Below are 19,426 nucleotides of genomic sequence, written 5' to 3' on the forward strand. Positions count from 1 at the left end.
TCCCTTCCCATTTTCTGGCCACAGAAGACAAAAAGAGTCCGTCCACGAAGAGTGAACATCAAGGGAAGAAAGGAGAATAGAGCGATACGCCAATAAACGTGCATTACTAAAAGGGATACCTCGCGCTTAAGTTACAACAATTTTGCGTGGACTTTAAAAAGTAGGTCAGTGGCTGTAAGGACTCATATGTGTAAGCAATAAGGAAAAGTAATTATAACTGATAAACTCAGTAACGTTTGAAACGAGGACTACCATAACACAGCACGTGAAAATTGTTTCCATCATAGTGAATTAGCTGAATGGCTGATCCTGATGTACATGTACAAGTCCCGGCAAACGAAAGCCTTCGAGCTGCTCAAGCGGCCGCTGTTGTCCAGCCGCTTCCGCCTGCACAAACCAAAAGGAACCTGCTAATCCAAACCCTCAAAACGCCGCAGGAGAAGAGGTCACTTTGGAGGTTTTTTCTATGTTTCTTCTTACTCTAGTATCGCACACGTGTTTTTGCATTTCGTATTCCCACTGCGGCATTAAGTTTGTTTTCCGTTCATGTTATGCTCCGCTTCAAAACGTATACCTTTCTAGCTTTGCGGGCAATTTTAAGATTAATTTCCAGTTGTTTTATGCCCTGCTGATAACGTGTAGCTTAGCTGCGTTGCTTGCGTTTTAAGTTTGTTTCCATTCATGTTGTGCCCTTCTTCGAAACGTATAGCTTTTTAGCTTTGCGGGCAACATGCAGTTCACTTTCTAGTTGATGTTATGCCCTGCTCCTAACGTGTAGCTTCGGTTACTTTTCGGGCAGTTTGAAGTTTGGTTTTAGTTATGTTATGCCCTGTTTCAAAACGTATAGCTTTTAAGCTTTGCGGGCAACATGCAATTGACTTTCTAGATGATGTTATGCCCTGCTCCTAACGTGTAACTTCGGTTACTTTTCGGGAAGTTTGAAGTTTGTTTTTAGTTATGTTATGCCCTGCTTCGAAACGTATAGCTTTTCAGCTTTGCGGGCAACATGCAGTTCACTTTCTAGTTGATGTTATCCCCTGCTCCTAACGTGTCGCTTCGGTTACTTTTCGGGCAGTTTGAAGTTTGTTTTTAGTTATGTTATGCCCTGCTTCAAAACGTATAGCTTTCTAGCTTTGCGGGCATAGTGATGTTGACTTTCTATAATTGATGTTATGTCCCGTTGACAACGTGTAGTTTAACCTCTGTGGGCGCATAGAGGTTTGTTTTTAACGATGTTATGCCCTGCTGTGAATAGCTGTGTAGCGTTGCGGGCAACTTGAAGTTGACTTTCAGTTGAGTCATATTACATGTACGTGCTTATGATTGTGTGTAGCTTTCTCGCTTTCAGGGCACTTTTAAGGACGGCTTTCCACAAATATTGACCAAGCGGAGGCACAAGTGAAAAAAATCGATTTCGTTCATATTTCGCTCATTGGTAGTACCTTGTGAGAAACAAACTGAGCAGTAGTTAGTTTTTCCAAATACCGCTTCCTTTCGCGTAAAAATGCGAAAAACGATTTTGTCTCAGTTGAGCTCAAAGTCCGCTTCCGGAGGGATGGAATTTTTTTTAACTTTCGACGGCTCGCGTATCAATCCACAGACTGTTACTGAACTTCAAACGACATATATTGCTTTATTAGGTCTTTTTCTTCTGTTTTATGGAACAACATTTAAAACCTAAGTTACTTTAAAGTCTGAAATAGGTTTAGAAGAGCATGCTATAAATGCAAATTTTCAGCAACCACATTTTAGCACTAAAACATTGCCAATTTTACCCATGGGCGATAACTTAGATTTCCCTATAATGACTTTCTATGGCTTCACTGTATACCTATTGATCATAATATAAAAACATAGCTCTGGGTAAATAAAAATAAATGACTCGCTAGGCTTCAGATTTATCAGCATTTTCTTGAGAATTGGCCATCGAAGCGCAAAAAAGGATGGCGTGACACACTGTCACGGGTACAAATAGTTTTTCTTTTTAGGAAAAAAAAAACATGAAGCGACATTTAAAAGGAAGCATTTTGCATTCACAGTAGAAAAATCTTTGAATTGAAAGTTCGGTAGCGTTACGGACCAATATGTATTTCGGTAGAATTCTAAACGGTTCTAAGGGAAAAAGTAATAACAATAAAAGCCGTAACAAATTTAATGAAAAAAAGATAGTGGTCAATATTCGTGTTATTATTAATAATTATGTTCTTTTGTTGCGCTTTTTGATCCTGAAATATTCTTTCTGTGAAGATGAAAGTAATTAACTAATTAGATTTTTGAACGTCGTGACGTCGTACATTTGAAGGCCGTCGATAGAATCAGGAACATGGAACATCCCAGAACATTCCGGAACATCCCGGAACACGAAAAAAAAAAAAATAAATAATAATAATAATAATAATTATAATAATAATAATAATTATAATAATAATAATAATAATAATAATAATAATAATAATAACAATAATAATAATAATAATAATAATAATAATATTAATAATAATAATAATAATAATACTAATAAAAATAAAGGAAAAATGAAAAAAAACAAAAGTGTGTATATTTATATAAAATGAGATTACATTGTATCCGAAAAAAAAATTCATATAAGAAGTACGGAGTAGGTGGAACGGTACTTCATGTATCCCGTATTATAATAGGGGATATATGAAGTACCTACGATAAAAAAAAAAGTACTTACGATAAAGGGGGTGTTGTAACTGACCACACTGAATGAAAGCGCAAGTATTTTCCCGCCATTTGCAGCACGTGCTTATCGTCCGCTACGCCAGAAATGGATCAGTTCCGGCTCGGCTGACCAAAACATCAATTTCCTGATGTTCGGAGTGGAACTCAAAGTCGTTCGCGCAGTCTTTGTACCAAAACATTCCCGGGCTTCCCACGTCTTCGCCTAGGGCCTAACATTCCGTATTTGTACTCCTTTGTTGGTCGTTCGGGAGCTTGGACCCGTTTTTCGAACGAAAGCCACGAAAACTTCTCTGCCCTTCCATTCTATTTTCAATGGATTTTATCTTAAAAACAAACAGGCCTAACAGGAAACTTTGCTCATATGAAAAATAGTTATAAGCGTTTAAGAACAGCTTTGTAAAAGCAAACAATCTGCAAGGAATCGCACAACGAAAATGCTGCAAGTATAGGCAGGATCTGTGAAAGATCTAATCAGCCAAAAATATAAATGACTCAAATTTCTGCAAGGCTGATCGGACTGCGTAGAAAACTTAACACGACAGTGATATGATAGAGACCAAACCGAGAATCAACAGAATGCGGCACCTCTATCATGTCGCTGTCGTGCTAAGTTTTTTTACCTTCATTCAGTGTGGTCAGTTACAATACCCCATTGTACTGGGTCTCTGTAAAACGCAGACCGGATGGCGGCGGATGGCGGATGGCGGATAATAAAATGCGGATGACAAAAAAAATTAAAATAATAAATAAATAAATAAACAATTTCTTACGCCCAATTCCTTTCAGAAAATTATGTAAAAATTACGTGAAAATTAAGTACTGATTCATGCCGAAAGACTTACGCTATGGCTTGACCGTTTGTTATATGTTATGAAGTTGCACTAGGAAATAGCCGGAACAAATTTTTCTAACCGCTTTGGCGAGGTTACATCTGAAAGCTGTTTTTACGCGGCTTAAAATCGATTTAACGGAAATATCTCGCTCGCGTTTCAAGCAATACAAGAACCTTTAGCTCATAACACAAATCAATGTTTGATTAGTTAAGATTTGATGTAGTTTAAAAATGAACTAACCGGCAAATCAAGTAAGTTATTTTGCTTACGATATACTGTCTACGAGCGGGTCTAGGGGTAACCTAAGCCTTCAGTGGCCGTGTAAAACAATGATAATAAGATTTACCTCGACAGAAGCCGGAAGACATTGGTCAAAGCTACAACTAGACTTTCTCAAAGTCGCTCGCTTGCTTCTCATTGAATGGACCTGGCGCGAGCGACTTTTATCACTTGCCGCGCGCCAAATTTACAGGAGGAATTTTCCTCCTGCAGCATTATCCAATCAGAACCAGCGATATGAAAGTACACGTCAATCAAGGCAGATCATAACCAGATCACGCGCGAAGCTGTTCGAACATACAACACTAGCTCTTCGATAGCGATTGTTATTTCGGTCTACGACCAAGAACTTCTAAATTCCTCGCACTGATTATACGTTCATTTAACGACGCAATTCGTGTATGGGTTGCAAAAAGCAAAGTACAGAGATGTCCGCGAACATCAGCGCAAAGTAATCGAAAGTCACTGTTGTGGAAAGAACGTGTTTTTATCGGCGCCTACAGGATGATCGGGAAAAAAAGCTTGACCTTTGAGGTGGCCCCATTCGTTTTCGATTTTCTACGTCACGGCGAAAGAAAAGAGGTTATGTCCGTTTGCTTGGTTCCGGTTGGTACGGACATCAACATCAAGAGGCGATCGATCGGTATTTTGTGGCTTTTACTGACCGAGTTATGTGCTGCATTTTTAATGAGTGTTTTGATAATAACGAGATAAGCCTCAACCTTGTTCGGTATATAGCAAGCATTTTTCGGCCGTTAACTTGTTCGGTTGTTATATACCGATACGGATTCGGTCGTTATCCCAAACGAGTTATAAACGGCCGAATTTCGCTCGGTATATAATAGGAAACCCATTAGAGCCGATACATTTTATGTTGTTTTCCAGGTTTTTCCGTCAAGACAGCATTCTGCATATCATGCTGTGTAGTGCTTTCATTTTAAAATTTATCATTGCAGTAGCAGCGCTAGCAGTAGCCGGTATTATTATTATTACTCGTACATTCGAAGTAAAGCGTTTTAAAAATCTTCGCGAAGCGAATCGACATAATTTCTGCAGTCATCAAAATGTAACAAAATCTTCGCATGAACAGTGTGTAGTACGATACAGTCGTTTCGCGGGGCTGATAAAGAAAATGACTTGTCCTTTCACTGTTCAATTGCGTTGTCAACGTTTGAAAATGATTTGCAAATGCGTTGGCCCAATATTTAAATGATTTTCAACGTATTTCGGTTTCGTTCGGAAACATTCCCAACGTTTTGAAACGCATTGAGAAAGTTTTTCAATGCTATTGTCGGCGTTTCCAGAGATGCGTTGAAATGACAAAAATGCATTGAGTTGACAGTTTGACAACTTAGCATCCTGAAAAGTTCGCGCCAAAATGACGTCACTTGATTCGATTTCCAGCAAGGGAAACAAGTCGAGCTCTCGCTCGCTCATTCGAGCTCTGACGATCGCGCTTCGCGCTCTCTAAGCTCGACTTGTAAGCAAGTCTAAGCTACAACTAAAATGCTACTATCGCAATTTTGTAACATGCATTACAGTCAACCCAGGTCACGCGTGAAAAGTATTTCCAAGAATGAAATGAACATTCGAATTTCTCTTTGTAATGTCCGACGTGTGAATGGAATGTTGGACATTTCTCTGGAAATCGTTCCGAAAAAGACGCATTAACTGAAAAAAAGATTCAAAATACTTGGGAAACAATTGTTATTCTTGAAATATTCAATTAAAATGACATGTAAATTTCAAAACTCTGTTCAAATTTCAAAAATATCGTTCACGCGTGACCTGGGTTGACTGTAAAACGCAAAAGCTATAAATAATCCCTACCATCGTGGGCTGGACCAGCATTTTCACCATACATGTACAGTGAACACAAAAAAGGTTAACAAAAATTGCCTGACTTTAAAAAAAGGTTGAAGATCGATTGAGTTTAACCAATCATTAACTTAACTCACCTCTTCCAAACAAAAGTTGGCTGGCCCAAATCCGCGTCGCCTTCCGACAACTCAGACATCGGTTAACCCAGGTGCGCGGTTCATTCACTCGAGCTATTACTTACGCTATTAAACAAGGCTTTCTACGTACAGGTGCCGTGCACGTACAAACGCTCGGTGAAAATTGACAACTATTTAGGGTAGGGTGGTGTGTCGATCAAGTACTGTAGTGGTAGTAGTCTAGTTTTCGTTGTAAAATGTTAGTTACTAATAAAGATGGGGGAAAAAAAGGACTGTAGTGGTGATGTTTAGTTGAAAAGTATGGATCCCGATCAAAAAGTACTTCTTCTTCGATGAAAGTGCTTTTTTTTTTTTTCGGATCCGACGATACATAAAGAAAAAATGTGGGAAATTTGTAATTAATTAATTAATCAATCAATTTATTTATTATTTTAATTTTTTTGTCATCTGCATGTTATTATCCGCATTTTATTATCCGCATTTTATCATCCGCCATCCGCCATCCGCCGCCATCCGGTCTGCGTTTTACAGAGACCCCATTGTACTACCGTCCCACCTACTCCGTACTTCCTCTTATATGAATTTTTTTCGGATACAATGTAATTTCATTTGATATAAATAAACACCCTTTTTTTCATTTCTTTCCTTTATTTTTGTTTAATTTATTATTATTATTATTATTATTATTATTATTATTATTATTATTATTATTATTATTATTATTATTATTATTATTATTATTTATTTTTTATCTTAATTTTTTTTTCGTGTTCCGGGATGTTCCGGAATGTTCCGCAATGTTCCCTGTTCCTGGTTTTATCGACGGCCATATTTGAACGTCGTAATTGCATTTTTGGACCTATGAATAAATATGCGTTATTGACCAAGCGTGAGGTCAAGATGGCTGGATATTGGCCAAGTTCTTTTTTCGTCGAGGTCCATAAAAACGCAAAAAAAAGAACGAGGCCAATATCCAGCCATCTTGACCGAAGAAGTTTGATCAATAAAGGATTTATTATATGGCTTTACCTTCAAGTTAAAACTACAACAACAAAACAGAACAGGACATGAAACTGCTCTACTCGGAAAGAAATACTTCATAGCCGGCCGGTGCAAGATTTATTTTCAGTGCATTTTTGGATTAGCATGTAATCGTGGAAAACAAGGAATCCTAAATTATCTTAGAGCTCTAACTTTATAATGGCTTGAAGGAAGTATACAGTTATTGAGAACGAAAAATTTAGATTTTCGCAATAGCGGGAAGATTTTAATAGAAACCGGCAAACTCGCCATTTTCAGCCGATCGCGCGGTGGTGTAAATAATAAACATTTTTACACTGTTTTCGGCTTCCAATCATTAATTCTTGAATGAAACAATAGATTTTGAGATTATATGCAAACATAAGCCGAAAAAAAGAGTGGGTGAATCAGAAAACTGGGCGAAACTTTGACAAGATTTTGTTGTTTACAACAAGCAAGACGCGGCTAAATTAAAAACGTGAGCTTCTTCGGCGAACTTGTAAAAAAATACTTTTCTGAACTGCTCTAAACACTTAACGCAACTTCCACTACGCTATGATTTAAATACAGTCATTGCAAACCTAGAATGGCACTCGACTTGAGGCAATAAGTTTTACCAAATCAACTCTATCTAAAATACTACACGTAGAGCAACTCACCGATTCAACTCACATTCATTGTAGCTGAAACAAAATTTTCACTACACCAGGACGATTCCATTCTCTTTCCTTTCCTTTAGGTAGATGTTGAGAAAGTTTACCGAACTTTTTAGTGAGCGTTTTCCCCCAAAACAACGAGAAAATCGAAGAAAAGCTTGCATTGTTGTTGGGATTGCCAAGCCAAGCGGACGGGCAACGGGTAATCCCGAGCGGGCAAGATAGCTCCATTTTGCCCGCTCGGGTAGCCAATCACAGCGCAGGATTTGACTCATCTTGCACGCTCGCGGAGCCAGCCATACAATAAATTTAAATATTGCACAAGAGAAACGGCAAGGAACTGTAAACAAAACGGCGGGCATGGAAGTTTGTGTTCGTTTAAGTACAGTTTAAGTCGATAGTTGGTGGGCCATTTTCGTTGCTGTCCTGTGCAAAGAATATTGACCAGCACAAGTCATGTTTTGGTTTTCAAGATGCAGGGAACGAGGTTGAGCTCATTCTTGCCCATTCAGCCATGTTTTCAACGCCAGAAAATATCAAGACGATGACGATTAGGACTTATCTGTTGAGAAACATTAGTCATCAAAGACACTTATTCAGGCCCGGTAAGTTAGGGCCAAATATAAGCAGCAGTTTAAATAAATAGGAGTAAAGGTAGACACAGAAATACCAATGTAGGAGCCGTAGCATGTCTTTATTGCTACTTCGTGACTTAAAATTGTGACACAATGTTCAGTTTTAGTTTTTGTTCGTTTCTGTCCTGAAAGAAGTCGTTTCCTCTTTATCAGGTGTGATTAACATACCGACCAAATTTGACGGCATTTAAAATGATGATGTTATGCTTTGTTGGACTTCGAATATAATGTGCTCGTTTCAGAGTATTTATTCTGTGTGCGAAAGTATGGGAGTAAACGGACATTAGTTACGAAAACTAGTCACTTAAAATCGTCTTTATCCCCAATTTCAAATCATCATAGGAGAAGAAGCCATTGAATCATACAAATCTTTGTGTTGACACTTCCGGTTCATGGTTGTCACGCAACAGCGTAGCTTGCGAGTTGTTTATTAAAATAAGTAGAAATGTTTATTAACTCGTAAACTGGATAGTTTTGTCGAAGTTCTCTATATCCGGAGGGTAAGAGTACAGAAATAACATCGGTGCGGGTTAATGAAAAATTCGATGCTAAATTCTTTGATAAAACGTACTTGAAATGAACATGAGATACAGAAAACGAACTCGTCGTGTTATCCTTGTATCGAGCGGGAATAGATGAAGAAGATGCCCAAAACTTATGTTGGATTTTTTATTAAGGTATCAGCTTATTTTCCGTATCTTTGTGTCTTAAAATGATGCACGTTTTTGAATCTCTTTTGGCTTTCGTAGTTCACGGTCACCGGCTATGTCACGCCATTGTTTACAATCGGAATGCCAGATTTTCGACAGGGTTGGGGATAAACTCGAGGCCCTGCGGGTCACTTAAAATAATTTACCCAAAGCTTTGTTTTGATATTATGATTTATAAGTACACAGTGATGCCATAGAAAGTTATTTTATGATAATCTAAGTTATCGCCCGATAAAAGAAAAACTCCGATTTGAGAGAAAGCTTAGAGTTTGCTCATAAGTCCATAGTGACCTTGACTGAGAAAGCCGACGCTCAACAGAAGACGCTATCAACGCTCACCGAAAGTGTGAATAAATTAACACAAGCTGTTGATGTGGAAAAGGAACGTGCTGTGAAGCTCGAAAGCCATAGCAGACGGAATAATCTTATTTTCTACAATATCCCCGAAGAGCGACAAGAATCCAGTTCCACGACAGAAACTCTGCTATACACCTTCCTAGAAAGAAACCTCAATATGGAGGAAGAAATTGATGAAATACCGATCGAACGGGCACATCGCCTTGGCAAGGTCAGGCAAGACAAGAAACCTCGCCCAATCATTGCAAAGTTCAGCTTTCACAAAGATAAGGAGCGCATACTATCGAATGCCCGTACACTAGCAGGCACAAATTATGGCATTTCACAGGATTTTCCGAGAGAGATCGTTGAAATACGGAAGGGTTTAATCAAGGCAATGAAAGAAGCAAAGGAGGGTCATGATACAAAACTGGTTTACGACAAACTGTACATAAATGGTAAAAGATACAGACCGCAACCGTGAACAGAGTATCAAGTGTCTTTACAGGAGCCTTTAAGCCGGACCCAACTTAAGTATACTTTTTATGTTTTCTGTAATTAATGTAACTATTTGTTTAAACTCGTCTTTATTTCACTGTATGTCTTGTATATGGCCAAGTTTTGCAAAAGGATTAACAACCCTACGAATGACGTATGCAAATATCGGAGTACCTACAATAGTTTTTTCTCTTTTACTTCTTTATAGATGGCTAAAATAACTTTATCTTCGCTTAATGTCCGAGGCTTAGCTAATGATGAAAAAAGGAGAGAATTATTTTATTGGCTTAAAAAGAAAAATTTTTCTATTTATATGTTACAAGAAGTTCATTGTACGGAAAAGTCTTCTGAGAATTGGGCAGCTGAATGGGGCTATTCAGCTTTATTCAGTGGTCTGATGAGCAACAAATTAGGTGTCGCTATTCTTTTTAATAACAACTTTTCCTTCAAAATCTTGAGGCAGCTCTGTGATAAAGAGGGCAGATACATTATTGTTGATTTGGAAGTTGGTGAGCTGACCTTGACGATCTGCAATATTTACGCTCCGAATACAGATGATCCAGTTTTCTTTAAAACAGTGAGCGAACAAATGTTGTCATTTAAATGCGAGGAAATTATTCTCGGCGGAGATTTCAATCTGGTTTTGGATATTTTAAAAGACAAAAAGGGTGGGAAGCAAACAACACACTGGAATTCCTTGAAAGAACTTAAATCTATTCAGAATAATTTGGATCTGATTGACATATGGAGGGACTTAAACCCCGAGGAAAAAAGATACACTTGGAGACGGAATAGACCAGAAATACATTGTCGTTTAGATTTCTTTTTGGTTAGCTTAAGTATCGCGGGAAGAATCTCAAATGCTGATATTCTTCCTGGGTACAAAACCGATCATTCGATGTGTAAAATTGACATCAACTATCATTCAAATCCCAGAGGACCAGGTTTCTGGAAATTGAATTGTGCGCTTTTGAGTGAAGTTGATTATGTGAATGCTATCAAATCGACAATCACCGAAACAGTCAGCCAATACGAAAACGATGAAGGAGTCGATGAAGTGTTGCTGTGGGAAATGTTGAAACTTGAAATTAGAGATGCCTCAATGAAATATTCCAAAGCTAAAATGAAGAAGATGAAAAATAAAGAGGCAAACACTGAACGTGAGTTAGCCGCCCTAGAAAGGCAATTGGAACAGGATGTAAACAATGATAAAGAAGTTCTTGAGGAACAGATAAGATTGAAGAAAAATGAATTGGAGAGTATCATGCAGTACAAAACAAAAGGGGCCATAATTAGATCTAAGGCCAGATGGTACAATGAAGGTGAGAAAAATAGCAAATATTTCTTGAATTTAGAGAACAGGCATTGTAGGAGGAAAACAATAATGCAGATTAAGGCGAGTAACGGTTCATATGTTACGAACGACTTAGATATTTTAGAAGAGTGCAATTGCTTTTATAGTACGCTTTACGCTTCAAAAAACAACGCAGTGACATCTTCTGACGATCTGTTTTTTAGTCAGGAACACCCTACACTTGATGAGATCAATAAGCAAAAATGCGAAGGACTGATGACTGAAAAAGAATGCCTCGAGGCTCTAAAATCAATGGAATCCGATAAATCGCCTGGAACGGACGGCCTCCCAGCAGAATTTTATAAAGTGTTCTGGGGGGATGTCTCTCCTTTCCTCGTAAGTTGCCTTAACAAAAGTTATCAGAAGGGTAAGCTTGCTATAACGCAAAGAAGGGGTATCATTTCTTTGATACCCAAGAAAGACAAGTCTCTACAAGAACTAAAAAACTGGAGACCCATTACATTATTAAACTGTGACTACAAAATTGCTTCCAAGGTGATTGCCTCTCGACTTAAGGTTGTTTTGGAAAATTTAGTAGACAACGACCAAACTGGCTTCTTGAAAGGGCGCTCCATTGCAGAAAACATTTGCTTGATTAATAATGTCATCTCATACACAGAGTCAAAGAACATTCCCGGGCTACTTCTCTTTGTTGACTTTGAGAAAGCCTTTGGAATTTAATAAGGCTTTAAAAATATCATGGATACTTAAATATCTTTCAAATGACTCTAAATCTAAATGGAAGCGCTTTTTCGATTTTCTTTTGTCTAAGGTAGGCGGAAAGTTGGTTTTTCTCGGTAACTTGTCACCAAAAGATGTCCGAAATCTCAATATAAAAGATGCTTTCACCCAAGAACTTATTGAATTGTGGGCGGACTTAAACTATAAGGATTCCTTTGCCTCCCTAGCTGAATTTAGTGCTGGCCATATTTGGAATAACTCGTTGATCAGAATCGCAGGCAAGAGTATCTTCTATAAACAATGGGTTGATGCGGGGTTGCTAAAAATCAATGATTTGATGACAAGCGATTCAAGGCTTTTAACCTACAGCTCTTTTAAAGACAAGTTTTGCCTTCCTGTTTCCTTCCTCGAATTCTGTGGAGTAACTTCGGCAATCAGGAGTGCTATGAGTTCTTTAAAATTGACATCGCCAGATAAAAAAATTCAAGAAAATGTACTCCACATACTAAACTCAACAAATAAACCAAGTCAGGCAGCCTACAAAATCCTCATCAATAAAAAATGTACTCGCCCTGAAAGGAGCCAAAAGAAATGGTTAAGGGACTGTGAAATTGAAAACGTGGAGAATTTGGACTGGGAGTCGATTTATCTACTGCCTAGGTTATGTACAGTTAGTACGAAACTAAGGAACTTCCAGTTCAAATTTCTCCATAGGAAAATCGCCACAAATTCATTCTTGTATAAAATTAAACTTTCGGAAACAAATCTCTGTTGCTTCTGTCAAACAGCACAGGAAACATTGCTTCATCTTTTCTGGGAGTGCCCGATCACACAGGCCTTTTGGAATAGTGTTGAACTATTTTTCGTTTCCGCTGATTTAATTCCAACCTCACAAGTTTTAACGTTATGCCACTGTTTAGGTCTTAAAGGAGATAAAAACGCCTCCTTATTGAATCATTGTTTACTTCTTGGCAGATATTATATTTACTCCTGCAAATACAAGAACGTTAAACCATCGTTAATTGAATATCTTAATCAAGTTAGATGTAATTTAAAAGTAGAAAAACATGTTTCTATTGTTACAGGAACACAAAACGCTTTCCAGCAAAAGTGGCACCAAATACTTCAGTCATTATAACTCCTTAATCTTTCCTTTAAACAACCCATAAAATAGACGATTATACTTGAATAATTTGAAGGTTCTCCTTTAACAAAAAAAAAAAATAAATAAATAAATAATAATAATAATAATAATAATAATAATAATAATAATAATAATAATTAACCCTTTATTTCTTGGCCCTTTAGTTTCTTTTTCCTTGATGTTCCACTTTTGGTGTAATTTTTTTTTCTTACTCTTATTAAGTAATAACGTATCTGTTAGTGCTGTTTCTCTTAGTTTTGTCTTTGTTAGTAGTGTAACGTTTAGTAGAACCGTTTTGTAAAAGGTACATGTAAACCGTCAGATATTACCTAAAGTACTGTAATTCTTTGTAATTAATCTAACTAAATAGTTTCTAACATAGTCTTCTATTGGCATGTCAATATTGTACTGTATTGTAAGTATTGTAAATGTAAGGAAAGTATTGTATAATAAAATAATTAAAAAAAAAAAAAAAAAAAAAAAAAAAAAAAAAAAAGTTATCGCCCATGGGTAAAATTGCCGGTATTTAAGTTCGAAAATTTGGTTGTTAAAAATTTGCATTTATAGCATGTTGTTCTTGATCTGTTTCGGGTATAAAAGTAACTTACGTTTTGAATGTTTTTCGGTGGAATAGAAGAAGAAGACACAGAGAAGCAGTAGATGTTATTTCAAGATCCGTGACTGGCTGTAGATTGATACGCGGCCCTCCAAAGTTAAGGAAAATTCCGTCCGGCCGGAAGCGGATTTTGAACTCAACTGAACTGAAATTCATTTTTCGCATGTTTAGGCGTAAGGAAGCCGTATTTGGGAAAACTAACTACAGTCAATTGACAATAGGTTGGCAGTGTTTACTTGGTAGCAGACCAATTATTACACTCTTTTTTTTTTTGTAAGAAACTTTTTTATAAGAACGTCGAGGCTGAGATTAACCTAAATTTTAAGAACGTATTAAGAACATTCTTCAGGCTAGGAGTCGATTAAGAACGTTTTTGGTTTGCTAATCTGTATATAAAGTCAAGGTAACAAATGTAAATTAACCAAAATACTTAAGGGCATGTTTTGTATAACATTAACAATGGTGACACACATCTCGGTTTGTCATAATCAGCAGTTCTTGATAACATATCTCCGCAGGCAATGCACTTTAAGAGGTTTCCTGGTCACGTCTGCATTGCCGTTTATTGCAATACATGTAGTGTATACCATGTAATTTAAGAACATCTTAAGAACGATTTCAGCCTCAAATCGCAAACAAAAAAATAAGAACGTTCAGCCTCAGCTCAAAAATTAGACGTTCTTATAAAAAAAAAAAAAAACAGAGTGTATCTATTTCCGTCACATCTTCCCCCCCTCGGGTGGCATTCTCAAAGGGAAGCTCATTTTCCCTCTTGGATTACCGGTGCTGAGTTTGCCATTCCTTGGGCCCTCATCAATTTCAATTTCTCTTTTCCTTTTAACTCTTGCTTCCGACCTCTTGCTTTTACGACTGGGAAAAGTGTCCTGGTTTCACGCCTTACACGGTTACCATGAATAAATTGCAGTGGATGAGCACAGATGGATCTGTTATTGATGAGGCCCAGGGGATGGCAAACAATGCCCAAATCTTTTATGAGGATATCAGCCTGGTGCTACAAGGAAAAATTCATTTGCAGATATGTCTCGCCTTGTTTTCGGCGATCCAGATCACTTCCGAGCAGGGGAGCTCCATTGCCATGCACCACAATGGAATGCACTATTAGATAATATGCACGATAAGCGCTTCTCTTAAGTCCGCGATTGGATTATTAACGGTGTAGACGTAACGAAGTCTCTTAGACCGTTTAAGGGTTGTTACAAAGGAAAAAAGTACGAGTGCAGTAGTCCACCTCCTTGTATTTTTCCCAATCACCTGTCTTGCAAACCTTTTGCCCCGTTTATATCTGATACGCTCCTGGACCGTTTACGTTTCTTTGTGGGGCAAAGTCAGAGAATGCACCCACCCCACCTCGTCATGCCCCTCACTGTAGAGCCTACCCAGCCGCGTTTTTTTAGAAAGGGGTGCCTTGAGTTTGAGATCCTGAGAACGGGAATGCTTTTTGATCCTGTGATCTGAGAATTTAGAACACACTTTAACAAAGAGACTGTCGGTGTCCAATCTCAAGAGTATGTGTGAGAGAGAACGCTGAGAATAAAGTACTATTCTCAGCGGGCTTACCTCTCACATTTAAAAGGAGATGAGACAAAATGAACCATGCCATTCTGTCGATCAAGCGAAGTGTTGTAGTATAAAATGCGGCTCACAGTATTTCTTGCCTTGGCGTTCTCTCTTTCGCCAATGTCCAAGATTCGTCCTGTGTTTGTTTTTTTCCTACCCAAACCTTCCCTTTTTTCTCTTTAGAACATTCATCAACAGGACCAGACTGTCGGTACCCAATCTCAAGAGTATGTGAGAGAGAGAACGCTGAGAATAAAGTAGTGTTTGAATGTGGAAAAAGGCGATATTTTCCGTCATGCATTGTTATTCATTAACTGTGTTATTGCGGTCCACAGTGCCAGGCAAATATTTACTTCGTTAGTCTTAATCCGTGAACACCGTTGGCAAGCACTGTCTGTATGCAGGATGTTTGTCCAATGAACCTAGTTTTATGGCCTTAGCTCCCACGAGTGTCCTGTAGCTCAGTGGTAGAGCATCCGATATAATAATCTCCACTCCTGATAGGACCACCTGGATTTCCTTTTTTCCGACTATGCCTGTGTTAGATAGTAGTGGTAGGCCGACCGATTTCTATTAAGCATGGAGTGACCAATTTCGATACATTAAAACTCGTACTTCGATACGAGGCTTAGAGGAATAAACAAACAGACATTACCTTGAGACTCAAAGATAATTTCTTTCTTATGTTAAGAAAATCAGTGGAAATCATTCCCACATAAACCTTGGTTGATGAACGCAAAATTTGGCCTTCTCATTTCTTGAATTGTCTTTTAATCTTTTTTCCTTATCATTTTTATTTTTTTGGAACATTAAAATAAACAACTTTTAGAAAACGTAAAAGATAAGACTGAAAATCGGACAGATAGAAAGACAAAAAGAGAGAGAAGAAAAAGAAATAAAAAAAAATAGAGGTGTTGTTCAGTTTCCACTTACCTTGCTCGCAGTGGTCTCCAAAGTGATCATTCACACACTCGCATTGAAATGTCCAATCTGCCATGTTTTTGCATATTCCTCCGTTAGCACATTTTACCCCAACACATGGTGGCTTTCCTTTTTAAACAGAAAAGGAAGCAAGAATATAAGATTGATAATATAACCGCTTAAAAAAGCTATCTCATTGTTTTTGTTATTAAGCGCGTTGCCAATCATGAAATCTTAGGGCATGGTTTTGTTTGTGGGGCATCGAGTCTCGAGATGCTCAGCAAAAAAGATTGTCATATCTCACTTTTTGATCAGATTTTGATCAGATACTGTGACTCGACTAAAAGTCACGTTCTATTAGCCAGAGCTGTTTGTCTAAGCCTAAGGCTATGTCTACACTATGCTGGATAGCATTTTATGCCGTTGTAAAAAATACTCCGGATGGTGTGAACAGAAGTGGCCCAAAACTAGAACAACGACGCCATCTTTCCACTAGAATCCAATCCTAGTTCCCCGTTGTTGACTTCCGTTTCGTTTCGATTCTCTGTTCACACCACTCAAGAAAGTATTACGAAAATCTATCGAATATGTGACGATTCACTTTCAAGACTGAAGCAGCGCCACATCGCTCCGGCACAAAAACTGTTCCGAAATTGGCGTTTTGTGTGTGAACAGAAGCCCTATCCGATATGTTTTTGGTGCCGGCACACGAGCTATCCGATATGGTGCAGACATACATTAAAGGTTGAGGGGGACACAAAGTGTTCTCACTACAGTACCATTAAAGCTACGACAATGAAAAATTCAAAGCGTTTAAATGTTCGTGCTTTGAGGTTCACAGAGAGAATTCATGATGCCATATTACGTGATAATCGTGCCCTTTGCTTTGAAAAACCACAATGTAGGATACGCCATCTTTGAATTGTCGATTTCTTAAAAAAAAAAACTTATGAAATCATCCATGCTGACTCATCAGTTATTAAAACTAAGAGCGAAATGCTAAGGAAAGGTGCAAACATATCAAATTTATGATGTTAAACTAAAATCTCTCATCAAAAAGCCCCGCCCCACCAAAAAGTAATTATAATATAAATAATAATAATAATAATAATAATAATAATAATAATAATAATAATAATAATAATAATAATAATAATAATAATAATAATAATAATACGTGTCTATACGCTTTTATACTTAGGGCTTTACATGGACACTGGTTTAGCCGTCATTAGTATGATTCGATTGTATGATCTTAATATTTCTGCATAATGGAATTCTTTATTTTATGGAATTTTGAACTTTTATTATTAATTATATCATATCTATTTCCTCTTCTTTTATGTAAGGTTAAGTTACTTCTATTATTAAGAATTTGTGAATGAATAGTGTTTTGATGAATTGATTGGATTTTTTGTAACAGCAGGTTGATTGTAAATAGGATTTTAATTGAGGTTTTATAATAAAGATTTTAATATTTACAAAAATAATAATAATAATAATAATAATAAAAATAATAATAAAAAAAAAATAATAATAATAATAACATGTTTAGCCAAGCCTAAAAGCGGAGCTTCAATTTCTTTCATAGCATTTATCGAAATCTGCTTATCTCATGAACGTAATAACCTTACAAGTTCCTCATACTTTCTGCAATTACATATATGTTAGTGCATATGCAGCAAACTGCTCTTCAACAATAACAATGTAGTACAGGTGGAAAAATTTCTGAATGCTGATTTGTTGTAACAGAGGGCATTTTTTCTTAAGTTTCCTTTCATCGAGGGCAAAATTATTTACTCCTGATGAGTCGATCGGTGAAAATACTCGCTTCTCATTGGCTGAGCACGCCAGTTCTACATTTTGTTGGTTTCTTCATTTTGTACCCAAAATCAACGAGTTCTTTGAGGTTCTTTGGACTTCGACTCTTTAAACCGGGTTCAAAAATACATGGAAATCAAGAAACTTGGATTCGATCGGCATTTGTTTGGCTATGAACCTGAAATCAGTCATGGCGACCATTAGTGCTTTTACCTCGCTACTTCTTCTTATAACGAACGATAACCGAGCATAACAGTGTCCTTTTGATGGGAGGAACGAACAGGTCAAATTTAGTGGAAGAAATTACTCCGCAAGTTCCTTCTTTGGATGCACCGTTTGCTATTTTTATTGATCTATATTTCTGTGATTTTCAAGCAGTAGGATTCTTCACAGCGCAGGTGAACAATTTAATAATTAATGCCTAACATTAAGCTTTATCGTTGTTAGTTTGCTCCTGAATTAAAATTGTATTCTCTCTTAATTACACATATGTAATGGTAACTCTTCTCGTCAGTTTTGTTTGTTTTGTACGTTACGAAAAAAATTAAATAATTTGTTTGTTTGCCTGCTTACGGTGAGTGTTTTATTGACTATTTTATGAAGTTCCTTGATGGTTTTAAGAAAATTTTGCCCTCTTTGTTATAAAAGCACAATGATTCCTCATAGATTAAGGATTAATTTTCACTTGTATTTTCAAAGGCTTTGCAAATTCCCTAACAACCCCCCTCCCCCACCCGGGAAAAAAATTCAGTACAACTGTCATTCTAAGGTACATGATTACATGAGTGTGGGCTTCAAAAAATATCCAAGTATTAAACTTATGTGCTCTGTAGGTAAATATTCGGGACAGGATCGCCTATTTATCGAGTTGCGGTAGTTTTCTTCACGTTCAAAAACGACATTTACATTGAGTTTGGTTCAATGGATTCAAAATGATATTGTTTTTTATCATTCTTTTTAGTTTTTAAGACAGATCAAGGCGAACTGGTTTGTGAACAGTCAACGCGCGCTACGTAGCACTGTCAATGTCTAGTAAATTTTGCTTATCAAGAAAGCCATACGTAAACCTCAGGAAAAGGGTAGACCTAACCATAAAATAGCGTCCAAATGTATACTGGAGTAATAAATCTAAATTAAGAAACTGTGATAATTCAAAGCAATCAGTTCAGAAGTAAACAAAACGACAATCTTTGAAAAATTCGCACAAACAGCAAATAAATGTTTTGCGTAAGCTTTGTTTGATGAAGATGAAATCACACTTTTTAAAATTTTACATTCGGTTTTAACTTTCTTTGAAAAGACTTTCAGTGAAAAATGTTCGTTATATGCTATTGTTTTAAGTATTTTGTTTGTTCTCTGTCAAGATTGTCAAATAAATGCTAAAATTAGGAATATATCCGAGAAAAATTTGTTAGTAGTGAATGCCAACGATACAGTGTTGCGAGACGTTTCGGGTTTGACTGACTATTTTAACTAAGAATCAAGTCTTCTTAAATAAAGGAAAATGGACGAGATTAAAAAATAAACTGACTCCAAGAGAAATAAAGAACATGGACCGAAAATATGAGCTAAAAAAACTGCTTTGAAGTTAACAGTATTAAGCTTATTAAAGTTAAACAAGTTGCAGTGTCAACACTACAAGAAAAACAAATCTTGCAAAACTGCAGAGTTTTGTCAACA

General features: G+C 37.0%; 1 protein-coding gene across 1 annotated transcript in view; it reads right to left on the reverse strand.

The window, feature by feature from the left end:
- The window catches only part of LOC146474584 (uncharacterized), a 37,150-nt gene that overhangs the window by 9,502 nt on the left and 8,222 nt on the right, over positions 1-19,426 (reverse strand). The window contains exon 5 of the mRNA XM_085116924.1: positions 15,938-16,054. Within this exon, the coding sequence (XP_084973050.1) occupies positions 15,938-16,054 (117 nt within the window). The remainder of the gene's footprint in view (positions 1-15,937; positions 16,055-19,426) is intronic.

This window comes from Pavona decussata, unplaced genomic scaffold (genome assembly GCF_977016875.1).
Source record: "Pavona decussata unplaced genomic scaffold, jaPavDecu1.1 SCAFFOLD_88, whole genome shotgun sequence".
NCBI classification, from domain to species: Eukaryota; Metazoa; Cnidaria; class Anthozoa; order Scleractinia; family Agariciidae; genus Pavona; species Pavona decussata.